Source organism: Mus pahari, chromosome 9 (genome assembly GCF_900095145.1).
Source record: "Mus pahari chromosome 9, PAHARI_EIJ_v1.1, whole genome shotgun sequence".
NCBI lineage: Eukaryota > Metazoa > Chordata > Mammalia > Rodentia > Muridae > Mus > Mus pahari.
This window is the reverse complement of record NC_034598.1, coordinates 6,825,210-6,838,360: the sequence shown is the minus strand read 5'-3', so window position 1 is coordinate 6,838,360 and position 13,151 is coordinate 6,825,210. Positions and strand designations below refer to the sequence as shown.

The window sequence follows — 13,151 nt, the reverse complement described above, 5'->3', positions numbered from 1 at the left end:
AAGGCAGGCTTGTCCCAGAGCCGTTGCTAGGAAACCATGACAAGTCGCTGCCTCCTGGGTGCTAGTGCTAATCTTCAGGCACAGGAGCTCATCCCTTGGCAGGTCCTGTATCTATCTAGGAACCTGCTCTGTTCCTGGGGAGTGCTTTTCTCTTGCCTTTCACCAGGCTTGGAGTCTATGCCCCCATGTTGAGTGCCAAATAAACACAGTAATTAAGGATGTAAGGCTTGTCTGTTCCTGTTCTAACCCATTTTAGCTCCCAGATACTTGACACAAAGCCCTATTACTAACAAGCTTTAAGCACTATGACTATTCATCTACTCTAACCCTCTCAGCTACCTGTTTCCCACTCACATGGCCCTTTACCTTCCATCTGAGTCTCGCCTTGGCTTGTTCTGCTCCGTGTGTGCCCTCATGGTGAATCCCTTGGTGACCTGCTCATCATGACTCCTCCTGGACCCTCTGCCTCATCCCTGTCTCTTCACATGGTCTCTCCACCTCTTTCCCCATGGTCCTTCTCCTATGTCTCTCTTCCTGGGACCCTGGTCCTGGTCCTGCCTTCTCTGCGCAGTCAAGGGGCAATTAGCTCTTTATTAACAAATCAGAGAAAATCTGGGGAGCGGTCTTTATACAGCATTGATACAGGAGATGATAAAGTAATCAAGACAATCCCACTGTCTGTACTGGAACTAAATCTCTGAGCAAAGAAATCAGCATCTGAACACACAGTGCACAAAACCATTCTCCAACACATACTGGGTTTATTTCATTTACTTTTACAAAACAATTGTTTAAAACTCTCTCACAGCATTTTTTAGGCAGATACATAAGTAACATGTGGAAAGGAAGAATACAAAGTAACTGATGTCAACATCCCGGTGCTGGGTGCCAGACAAGACATTTATTTATCACCATCAGAATCTCCCAGTTTACTCACTTCCATGTTTTCTATCTCATTTTCCATCTCAGTGTTCTTTTCAGGAAGGGCTCTGCCTGAACCCCCACTTTCAGCCTCAGGAGGGGCTCTGCCTGAACCCCCACTTTCAGCCTCAGGAGGGGCTCTGCCTGAACCCCACTTCCCAACATCAGGAGGGGCTCTGCCTGAACTCCACCTCCCAGCATCAAGAGGGGCTCTGCCTGAACCCCACTTCCCAGCATCAGGAGGGACCCTGCCTGAACCCCACTTCCCAACATCAGAAGGGGCTCTCCCTGAACCCCACTTCCTAGCATCAGGAGGGACCCTGCCTGAACCCCACTTCCCAGCATCAGGAGGGACTCTGCTTAAACCCCACCTCTCAGCAAAAGAAAGGACTCTGACTGAATCCCATCTCTCAAAAATATCAGGAGGAGCGTCACCTAAACTATCCTTGTTTTCTGGCATCTGCTGTTCAGTCATCTCCCAAGTAGATTTCATTGGTGTGCTCTGGGTTTCTGGAAGCGTCAATGACAACAATCCACTCAGTATGGCCAGGATCCCAAATAAAATCTAGACAATATGTTAAATAAATAAATAGATAAATAAGTAGAAAGAGAGAGAGAGAGAGAGAGAGAGAGAGAGAGAGAGAGAGAGAGGAGAGAGAAGTAACAGTTACACACAAGAAAAGAAATGTGACTTTCAGAGAATAATAAGTCCTGGACCCTATTCAGAGAGCAACAGAGTTGGGATTGACATTAGACATTGTGTTTGCTGAGGTCTTTAGGTGCCTATGCTAGGCTGGGAGTTCACTTTTGCATCATCGGAACTTAATCTCCATTCATTCATTCACAAACCACTGAGGAACAGCTGGCCAAGAGGAAGAGCCAGCTCCTGCTTGCATTACTTCCCTTGCAAACTCTGCCCTGGGAACTATGGCAAAAGGGGCAGGGTCTGGAGGTGGGGGTGGGGGAGTCTTGCATCTTTTTCTAGATGCCAGGATGTACAGAAGCCAGGCTCAAGTTAAGTCAACCCTGAACACTTGTCAGGAACTAGTACACTGCATCCTCCAGTGTCATGTAGTCTCTGACCCCTGGGAAAAGGTCACAGACTCAATCCAACTATAAATAAAAGATTTATTGATTACTGCTGGCAGGACAACAATCTCTGGGCCAAGCTAGAGATTGCCATGAGAAGGGGAGGGAGGGAGGGAGGGATATTTTAAAGCCGAAAACCATTAAGACCTTGCACAAGGAAGCCAAGAGATGTTTTGCTCTGCCAAGATGGGGTAGTCAAGGTGACCTGAAAGCCGGCACAGGCAAGATTGCAGAGCCAGGATGCAGCCTGTTGTAACGCAACAGTGAGATGATCATGGCTTTACATTTCCCAGTGAAAAGTAGGTGAGTCGAGGGGGTAGGGGGAGGACCTCGGAACTTATCCTCCAGGGACTGGAGTCAGAGACAAATGACTGGTGGATACCAAAATGAATCTCTATCATAAAAATGGAATCTTTGTAGCCATCATATACGTTAATGATGAGGAAGAGGAACAAATAAGTGAATGAAACTTCCAAGGAGATGGAAACTTCCAAGGAGATGGAACCTACGGAGATTAAGGGAAACAGACAGTGAGAACTCGTTGCGGGCATGGCGAAGACCTGCGGATCTCATTTCCTAAAAAAGCTCATAAGATCTCACTATGCAGCTTAGGCTAATCCTCCTGCCTCAAATATTCACAATCCTCCTGCCTCAGCCTCCAGAATGTTGGGATCCTGACCGTGCCATGTGGCAATAATTACCAGCCAGGCAGTAGACAAGTCCCCAGTTCTTCATCCTACCACTCCAACCAGCTCTCCTCAGCCCACAAACCTCAAAAACACCACAGCAGACCTCTGCCCTGCTAGTCAGGCCAATCCCTCCCTTCTGGGAAGACACTCTGGTCTCACTTACCCCTCAGCCATCTTTGTCACTGTCCCCAGTAGTCCTTCCCACAACTCACTTTTTTCTTCCTGGTATCTGACTCCCTCAATAAAAACCAGTCTTAAGCCATTATCATCCATATATCCACTCTGCCCGAGTTCTGGCCACTTGGCACCTCTTGGATCTTGTATGGAATTAAGAATGGCACCCATTGGTGCTGGGGGAAATGGCTCAATCAGTAAGGTGTCTACTACACAAGTGTAAGGACTTGAGTTCAGATCCCCAGCTCCTACATGAAAGGCCAGGTAGAGCATGTACCCATCACCGCAGCACTGGGGAAACGGAGGCAGCTGGATCCCTGGAGCAGTGTCTGACAAGTCAGCAAGCTCCATTTCAGGGAGAGACCCTGCCTCAAATATAATGTGGAAGGCCAGAGGGACGGATCAGCAAGTAAAGGTGTTGCTGTGCAAGTCTGACAACATGGGCCCATATCCCCAGAACACTGTACATAAAGAAAGGTGGACTCGCAGAAAGACAGGATGCACACAAAGGCACTATAGAGCTGTCCTCTGACCTCTGCACACAAGCTGTGGCGCTCATACCCACATGCACACCTCACACAACACGCACCAACGATAGTCTTTAGAGTGGAGTGAATGGTTGAGGAAGAACATGTTTTCAAGGTTTTGCCATTCCCGCTGTGATATATTATCGAGCAGGGCGTGTGTTTGAGTTCCCTTGCCCATCCTATCCTTAGATGTCCTTGCGTCCATCCCCTTTCCCAGCATTCCTGGGCCTGCCCCTCTATGGCTTGACAGCTCCCCCACCCCAAAGTTGTTCTTCCCAGGCACAAGGGGGACAAGTTCCTGTCAGGCTCTATCCTAATTGCTGTTGTCCCCTGCTGTGCCCCTTCCATGTGACCTGTGGAGCTTAGCCACTCACTCCTGCTGGCCCTTCAGTCTCCACCTCATTCCCTCATTCCACCTTAACATCGTTGCTCCTGGGACTCTGCTCTTAGGTCCCCTAGATCTGCATCTCTGAGCTCCAGCCACGCAGGAACACCAACCTTAGGGACTCATCCTGGACATCTTGTGAGTATCCCACCTGCATCATATTCATATCTGCTCCTCTTCCCGGGATCTCTCCAGTCCTTACAGTGACTTTTCCTGGCCTCAGACACCCAACAGGCCATCAACGGCCACCAGAGATTGTGGCTATGACCTTCCTGCCTGTAGCTTGAACATTTTCACAGTAGATAATCTTCTGGGCTCTCTGCCATCTTCCCGGGCTCTATGCAATGGTTAGTAGCTGCAGTGCCTGTATCCAGTGTCCCTTTTCCCTCTGAACCTGTTTTTCTATTCCCTGTGCATGGAGTCTGTTTCTGCCTGGCTAACTCTCCTTGGACTAGCCTGAGTTAGCAGCCCACTCGCATGCCCCATGCTCCAGCCATAGCCCTGGCTGACAGTGTCAGCCCTTCTCCCCTCCCTGGTGCCTGGAAGGCTTAGGATTCCCTTTCATTCCTGCTTTCCCACCTAGCAGGATACCAAGGCAAGACTGAAAACCAGCAGGGCAAAGCGCTCTTCAGATCTCCAGCTCCTCCCCACTTTGTTGACTGCCCCACCTTTCTCTCTCTTGGGCTGGTCGCACACCCAGTCTGCAGCTTTCCTCAGCGGAGTCTCCCATGGCATCCCCAGCTTCTTGGGTTCTCCAAAGCAACTTGGGCTTCATCTTCACAGCTTCACACAATGGCCTCTCTGGACCCCACGCAGGGACATTCCTAACACACACCTGCCTCAGTGGCTTTCCTTAGCTGTAGAGGGAGAGTCCATAGCTCCCTTCTTGTGTCCTTGGCTCTAATGTGGCCTAAGCTGGCAAATTCTTCTATTTGCTGGGGCTGGAAGTTCACATACATTTTCATCAGCTTTCTGATTCCCATGGTTTCCTTCACTGCTTAAACTTTTGATTAACTCTTTTTCACCAGCTGGGAGCTCGGCTGGATGGGACCTTGCCCTGAGGGCACCACTCCCTTTATTCACTTAGCATTAGGCGTTTCTTCAATCTGTTTATCTCCTGCAGCACCAAGCTCAGTTCCATCACACTCCCTGATGCTCCTTATCTCCTCAAACTGTACATTTGGTTGGTTTTATTTTTTCCTTGCTCAGTTTGCTCCTTTTCATTATAAATCTGTATAAGACTGGCCATTAATAACCATGTGACACAGTAAACACTAGGCTGTCTCAAAATTTCTTCTGCCAACACCATTAATACACATTCATTCAATGTAGCCTCGGTAGCCACATTCTTTGCCAAAATATCACAGGAATGATTTTTAGGCCACTTACTAATTTTCTATCCCTCTGAAACCTCTGGAGCTAGGCCACTGTAATCTAAGTTGCTCTCAGCACCACTGTCTTCCACACTCTTCCTAGTATGACCCACTGAGCTCTGCTTAAAGCTTCAACTACTTTCCTAATCCGAAGTCCACAAGCAGCATGGTCAGGCCTGTCACAGCAAAACCCCAGTCCCTGGTACCAACTTCTATTTTAGTCACTGTTCCACTGCATGGTAAAGAGACACTGTGACAACAACTTTTATAAGAGAAAGCATTTAATGGGGCTGGCTTACAGTTTCAGAGGTTCAGTCCATTATCATCATGGTGGGAGCATGGTAACACACAGGCAGACCTGGTGCTGGAGAAGGAGCTGAGAGTTCCACATCCGGACATGCAGGCAGCAGGAAGAGCAGACAACGAGACTGGTTGAGCTTTTGAAAGCTCAAAGCCCAACCCCAGGGACACACTTCCTCCAATAAGGTCACAACTCCTAATCCTTTCAAATAGTGCCACTCCCTGGTGAGTCTACTGGGGGTGGGGTGGGGGCATTCTTATTCAAACCACCAGATTCTGTCATTTCTAAGACTTTTGCTAATAATTATTTTCTGCGGGTCTCTTTTCTTGCTTGTACAAGAGGAAACCGCAGTATCTGTTTTATACAAAAAAATAACATTTGAAAGCACTTAAAACTAAGCCCACTTGGGTATCCGTTAAATAAAAGATCCTTTTTATTCTATAGCCCTTAAAACACTTTGCAGATGTCCTTCCCTACAGCTTCTCGTGTGAATTTATAGTTGTTTGCTTTTATGGATTTGTCTGTCGTCTTTCTGTGAGTTTTGCTCCTTGTTTTAAAGAACATTTTGATCTCTATGATCTCTACCTCCCTCCCTCTCTTCCTTCTTCACTCTCTAAAAGAAAAAAAGAAAAGAGTGCTAGTTCAAAGGAGATGCTTTCACAAAATTCCCTGCCTTAAAATGGGTGGCAGGCCAGGTGGTGGTGGCACACGCCTTTAATCCCAGCACTCGGGAGGCAGAGGCAGGAGGATTTCTGAGTTCGAGGCCAGTCTGGTCTACAGAGTGAGTTCCAGGACAGCCAGAGCTACACAGAGAAACCCTGTCTCGAAAAAATAAAAAAAATTAAAAAATGGGTGGCAGATTTTCCCTGAACACCTTCTCTGTGCACCTGTGAGGTCGACCTCTGACCTCTGCACACCCATATTCTTTCTTTTTCTATAAACAAGTTCTACCAATTAAAATTTGTGTAGCTAAAGCCAGGCGTGGTGGCGCATGCCTTTAATCCCAGCACTCGGGAGGAAGAGACAGGCGGATTTCTGAGTTCGAGGCCAGCCTGGTCTACAAAGTGCATTCCAGGACAGCCAGGGCTACACAGAGAAATCCTGTCTCCAAAAAACAAAAAAAATCAATGATTTCAAAATAATTAGGTCAATAAGAGCTGGGTGCATTGTAATGCTTTCTGTACCACATCAGGTTGGGCCAACAAGGCACACCACTAGGTAATTCTCATTTCTTCAGCACTAGGCGGTTATTAGCAAGAATAACCAATTTCACTTGATTCATCTGATCATCTTCGTGGTTTACTTTGTACCCCAGCGTATACTTTTCCCTTGGCATAACAGTTTGGAGCTTGGAGATAACTTGCCTTCTTTACTAGACCACCATTTTCCCTTAATATTTAATACAGGGTATCCCCTGAAATGGAAACAACTCAGTTGTGCTGGATGGTGTTTTGCTTGGGCAAACACGTGAAGGAGTGTTTTCCTGAAGCGGACACGGGTGAAAGGATGTTTTGCTAAAGACGATATGTAAAGGAATATTTTGCTGATGCTGACTCATGACGATGACAGGTGAAAGGCTAAGGCAGACTCGTGAAGGAACATTCAATGAAGCAGACACAGGTGAAAGGATGTTTCGCTAAAGTAAGCATGTGAAAACACATGTGATAAAGGAGTCTTTGCTAACGACACACGTGTATTGGTCTACCTTACATTATGTAGCTGAGCTCCATTTGTTGGGACTCCACAGAGAGAAATGCACCAAAAACTTCTGGTGGCACGTTGTGGCTTCTTGTCACTTCAGTAGACTCAGGCTGATTGGCAGACAGACTCATGTGCTGAGGCAAGACCCATGGAGGACATGAGATGTTTGGAGGGAGTATATGAAGGGAAGCGAAATTTAAGATGAAATTTAAGATCTGTGATTCATATAACTTATGTCAAATCGTCCAAAGAGTTGTTTGTAAGCTCAGGAGCCTGAGGCTGAGAACTTAGCAGAACAGGCCCGGGCATGTCCGGGCAGGCCCGTCGTTAAAACATTCCTGGGGCTGCCTGGTCATAAAGATAGAAGAGGAAAGCAAGAACATGTCCGGGTTATCTTGGCTGAATCATCTGCCATCTGGCCCGGCACCTCCTTCTGCCCATTGCCCTCCTGACATAGTTTGAAGTTATACGTTAACCAGATGTTCCGCTGACCTAGATAAGCTTCTGGCCCTCAGGACTCCTGACATCCTGACTTGCACGTACCATTCTGCTCATGTGTAATCATTTTTGCTGATGTTCAAATGAGCCAATCATGTGAAACCACGCCAATTCCCCTAGCCCCCAACCCTCTCCCTATAAAAACCCCTAGCTTTCGAGCCTCAGGGTCGATTCCTCTGTCTCCTGCGTGAGATACGTATGGGCCCAGAGCTCCGCCATTAAACTACCTCGTGTGTTTGCATCAAGACAGTTTCTCGAATTTCCTTGGGTGTGCTCTTTCCCGAGACTCGAGTGGGGGTCCCCAAAAGGGGCTCCTAGATATACACAGGACTCAGGGGACAGTGACAGTGATGGAGGCTGGACTGGGCTTGCTTGCATAGCTAACACTTCTTGGTCTTGAGCCTTGGCTTTTGCAAGAGAGGCAGAGCTGAGAACTTCTGGCATTCCTGTTGGCCCTGGTCCCTCCTGCTGACTCATGCCAATTCTGCTGAGGCCTGGCTCTTCCTGCTGTTGTGTCACCACTGCTGACTCATGGTTTCTATCCCAATTCTAACAAACTGGAGTGCTGGTATATCCGGAAGTGTTTGTGAGTGAATCGGGCTGCCGTTGTTGATTTCCTGACAACACAGATAGGATTTGTTCCAAAGAACCATTTCTAAACAGGTTCACTTCCCCCCATATCCTTTCTCTTCCACTACCTCTGATGGGTGGTGTACTAGAAGAGAGGTTAAAGTGTTTAAGAACCATCATTAAAGTTAGGCTTTGAAAAAGTTAAAGCTACAGTCCTCAACCAAGAGTGCTTGCCAATGTGTCCAGAGTGGGAGAAAAGCAAGTCACACTGACGACGGCTATTTCTTAACCTAAATCAACTGATGAAAGAAAATGGGCTCTGGTACCCCAAAGAAGCAGACTTTACTGAGCATTTGTTCCTGGGATGTGGGAGTTACTCCTTCAGGCCAATGATTCCCAAAGAGTAATTTGCTTTCCACTTATGTATACAAGATATTGGTGGGACTCAAAACTTTGGTTTCTCCTGAGGTTATGTTACTATATTCTACCAAAATATATTGGTATGGTGTTGAAGAGTAAGCTTGGTCAATAAAATGTTATCTACAAAGCATGAAGACATCAATTCACTCCTCAGAACCCACACAAAAAGTGCATGTTTGTCATCCCAGCATTGTGGAGACAGAGACGGGTAGATCCCTTGGGGCTGGCTGTCCATCCACCCTAGAGTACTTGGTAATCCCCAGGTCAATAAGCAATCCTACCTCAAAGATAGGCGGCTCCTGCGGAATGCCTGAGGTTGACCTCTGGCCTCTACACACACATACATGCACACACACGAACACAAAAGGCTACCTGCACACACATACACAAATGTATTAGTCTTCAAGCAATAAGAAGGGAGCTCTTCAGGACAATGAGAGCTGTGACAATATATGTGAGGTAAAGTAGGAAAGAACCGTGGGATGAAGAAGAGGCTGTGTCCACGTGTTGGGCTTGAAGTCATTGACTTGGCTAAAAGTGGGAGGCAAGAAGAAGATGGTCTCCAAATCACTTACCAGCTCCAAAGATGTCCGGAGAGAATAGCCAGGAGCCTAGTTGTAAGACACATTTGGGAGTTGAAAGAGATGGAGGAGGGGCACATTGAAATCTTGAAAAAAGCAGTAACCAGAAGAGAAGTGAGCACTAAGAAAGACCACGAAGCACAGAGGAGCAACTCCACAGGGAGGGTTTGGAGGAGGAAGGCCATTGTGCTGATGATCCCAAGCTCCAGAGTGGAAGTGTCATACGCCACCATCCAGGCCTTCTTCTTCCCAAAGCCAGGTAGACCTGGCATAGCGGTGATCCACCCACCCTCCCAACCTCTCGGTCCTCCACTTTCAAATACCCAAGCCAGCAGCTCACATTGCCAGGACCAGAAGAACTCAAAGGGAAGGAAACCTCACCCACAGAAAGGCCCTCAGGGCACCACAGACTCTTTGAGGAAGCAGGCAACCTCCAAACTCTTCCCAGAGCAGCAGACCCACTACGGGAGTACAGAGGCAAGGGCAGAGCTAGGTGGTGGGACAGAAGCCCAAGAGGTGACACTGGGTAGACCCCTGCTGGTGTGCTGTTGGCTGCTGGTTAAGGGTGGAGTAGAATCGATAGTAACTCGGGGGTGGGGGGGCTGAAGGCAGTCAGTGGGCGACAAAACCACCCGAACCTCCCTACTTACCCTCTGGTGAACCAGCCTGTTTCTACAGACCTCTACTACACAGTAATTACAGTGACCTTCCAAGGAAGGAAGGAAGGAAGGAAGGAGAGAGAGAGAGAGAGAGAGAGAGAGAGAGAGAGAGAGAACAGAATGAAGGAAGGAAAGAAGCAGCAACATTGGTTGTGCTGCCTGTCAGTTACCCCGGTGTCTAGGAAGCAATAAGGACCTGCGGCAGGAAGATCCAGACTTTGGAGAAGTGACTGGTGAATGGGATGAAGATGTTTGCCACGTGGGACACCATGTTGCTGCTCCCTACAGCCAAGCACCTGAAAACACCAGAAGAGTTAATACATAGGCAACTACCGGAATGAGCAAAGCAAAGAGTGCAGAGGGTCAGACCCGCACTTCATCAAATAAGCGGCCAACGGATTCTACCTTCATTGTATGAGACAGCTGTGTATATGAGCAAGCACATAAGCAAGGCATAAGCTGACATCAATCTACCGTTTAAATGAGGCTCATGTGTTTACAGATCCAGTTTAATATCAAGAATCAGGTAGATTTGTTTAGGGTAGGGTATGGGAATTTCGGAGAACAAAATACTTCTCTACGGACTGTTTTATTAATGTCAAGCAATATCTTTAAGACTTATTTTAACTTTTTGCTTTGGATTGTGTGTGTGTGTGTGTGTGTGTGTGTGTGTGTGTGTGTGTGTGTGTACACATGTGCCACATGTGTCCAGGTGTTGGATCCCCTAGAGCTAGCGTTATAACCTGCAGTTGTAAGGGCTAATGTACAGGTACCCGCCACAGGGTCAAGGGCTTGACTCAGGATACAACCCAAGGGTGGAACGTAAGGGCTAAGGTTACCCTGTGCGCCCCCCAAGGGCGGAACGTAAGGGCTAAGGTTAGCCTGTGCACCCCCACTTGCTCAAGGATGGGTAACTTCCTAGAAGGCTAGGGCTGTCGTTCATGGAAGATAACAAGGCACAAGCCTTCCCTTCAGTAAGCAAGTTTGCTGGCCTCAACGGCACAGGATCCTTGATCACATGTAGGCAAATGTACACAGGCAGGAAATACATCGGAATGGAAGCTTGCCCCCCCCCCTTGAACGACAGAGGGGAAATACCATAGCCTTGTGGGTTCTGACTTTATGAGCACCTGGCTGACCTAATTCAGTGTCATTCTCTGGGAACCCAGGAATGGACCTGGCTACTGTCTGTCTTCCTGGCCAGTATTAAATGAAGCTTGCTTTAATTGGACAATCATGGATTTGGTCTCCTCCAAATTTTCAGGCTTAACACACTAAGTCACCTGATGTGAGTTCTGTTCAGTACTTCGGGTCAAACCCAGGTTCTCGGGCATGCTGGGAGCTGTACTTTGAATGTGAAATACACCTCCCCCAACCACACACACACACACACACACACACACACACACACACAGTAGGCTCATGGGTTTTAACACCTGGTTCCCAGCTGGTAGCACTGTTTTCAGAGATTCTAGAGCCCTAAAGAGGTAGAGCCTCACTGGGCAGTGGTGGCACTCGCCTTTAATCCCAGCACTCGGGAGGCAGAGGCAGGAGGATTCTGAGTTTGAGGCCCAGCCTGGTCTACAAAATGAGTTCCAGGACAACCAGGGCTACACAGGGAAATCCTGTCTCGAAAAACTGAAGGGGGAAAAAAAAAAAAAAAGAGGCAGAGCCTCCCTGGAGGAAATATATCAGTGGGGTAGGCTTTGAGGTGTTATAGCCTGGCCCCGCTTCCTCCTTCCCAGCCTACCTCACCTCACAAATTATAAGCCAAAATAAACCCTTTTGCTCTTAAAATTTAACTTTGTTGGGAGACCTTTATCATAGCAAAAGAAATGAAACTAATACAGGAATCGGTACCATGCAGCGGGATGCGGTGTCAAGACTGTTAAAGGCTGCAGGGAGCCTTTCAAGTTGGACTAACTGCATTTTCATCGTGAGTTGGCCTTGAGCTTTTAGGAACCGGGGAGGACCGTTGCAGTTTCATTAGGAAATGTCTCCTAAAGGCTCAGTGTTTTAACTCTTGATCTCCAGCTGTGACACTGTGTGGGAAGGTCTAGAGTCTCTGAGAGCATGTCACCGTGGGCAAGCTTCACACAGATGCCCTGTCACTGTCACTGTCACATCACCAGCCCGGCCAAGACAACTTTTAATGTGCATCTTTTGAGTCATGGGTACTACTTGGCATGGCTGTTCATATTTGTAGTCCTAGCATTTGGGGAGGAAGCTGAAGCAGGAGGATCGCTGCAGGTTTAAGCCCACCCTAGGCTACAGTGTGAAACTGTCTACTTTACATTTTCTAGGTCATACACATTTGTAAGTAACTCAGTTATTAAAGCTTGATGCTCCTCAGAGGAGGAACTCACACATAAGCAGATCTTAAGATGTTCAGGAAGCCTGCGGAATCTGCTCGAGATGCCTTGTATTAAATAGTCCTATGCTGGGCTCTTCTCTCACTTCCTTCCCCTCTCCCTCCCTTCTTCCCTTCCTCCCAGCACCCTGCCCTTTCCTTCCCTCCTTCTTTCCTTTCCTTTCTTCTTTCCTATCTGACTTATTTTCAAGGACATGTACCTGTGGCTGTAAACCAACCAACTAAATAATGTTCTTACAAATACCATCACATACATGATGGCAATGCCAACTGACATGGTTTGGCTGGATAGCAATCTTTTGCATATAATATGCGTTTTCTCAGCAGACACATATGCTGTGAATAGATCTGGAACTAGGGGAGCCCACAGTTCCCTTCACCCCAACCCCGGACTGGACAGAAATCCATCCAAGTACTCAGAGGCCCCAGAAAACCACGTGCCCCATTTTATAGAGCACTCTCTTCTCTGCAGCCCCATCGGGGTGACACTGACAAGTAAATGACCTCCCTCTGTGTTGTGTGACACAGTGTCCCCAACGGCCCTTATACAATCTGCGCTCCATGCCATCCATCGGCTGCTGAGCACTGTCTGACCCCCGCTCTCTCTGCTGTTCCCACTCTGTTCCTGAGCTCTGGGCAAGCAGCCCGTCCCTTGTGGTGCCCAGATTCGTTTCCATGAGTGTTCTGCACATTTCCACTGAAAGGGAAAAAAGACCAAATAATGGAGATCTGAGTTCTTTGAACCTAATCTCATTTGAGTCTCAGCTCTATAAACTTTAGACTGGAGACCATGATCCCAACTGTACTGGCTAGTTTTGTGTCAACTTGACACAGCTGGAGTTATCACAGAGAAAGGAGCTTCAGTTGGGGAAATGCCTCCATGAGATCCAGC

General features: G+C 47.7%; 1 protein-coding gene across 1 annotated transcript in view; it reads right to left on the bottom strand.

The window, feature by feature from the left end:
• Positions 1 to 739: 739 nt before the first annotated feature.
• Positions 740 to 13,151, bottom strand: part of Slc22a16 (solute carrier family 22 member 16) — a 39,043-nt gene continuing 26,631 nt past the window's right edge. The window contains exons 7-9 of the mRNA XM_021205636.1: positions 10,085 to 10,184; positions 1,246 to 1,486; positions 740 to 1,101 (exon numbers count right to left, since the gene is read on the bottom strand). Of these exons, the coding sequence (XP_021061295.1) occupies positions 902 to 1,101; positions 1,246 to 1,486; positions 10,085 to 10,184 (541 nt within the window). The 3' untranslated portion in view covers positions 740 to 901. The remainder of the gene's footprint in view (positions 1,102 to 1,245; positions 1,487 to 10,084; positions 10,185 to 13,151) is intronic.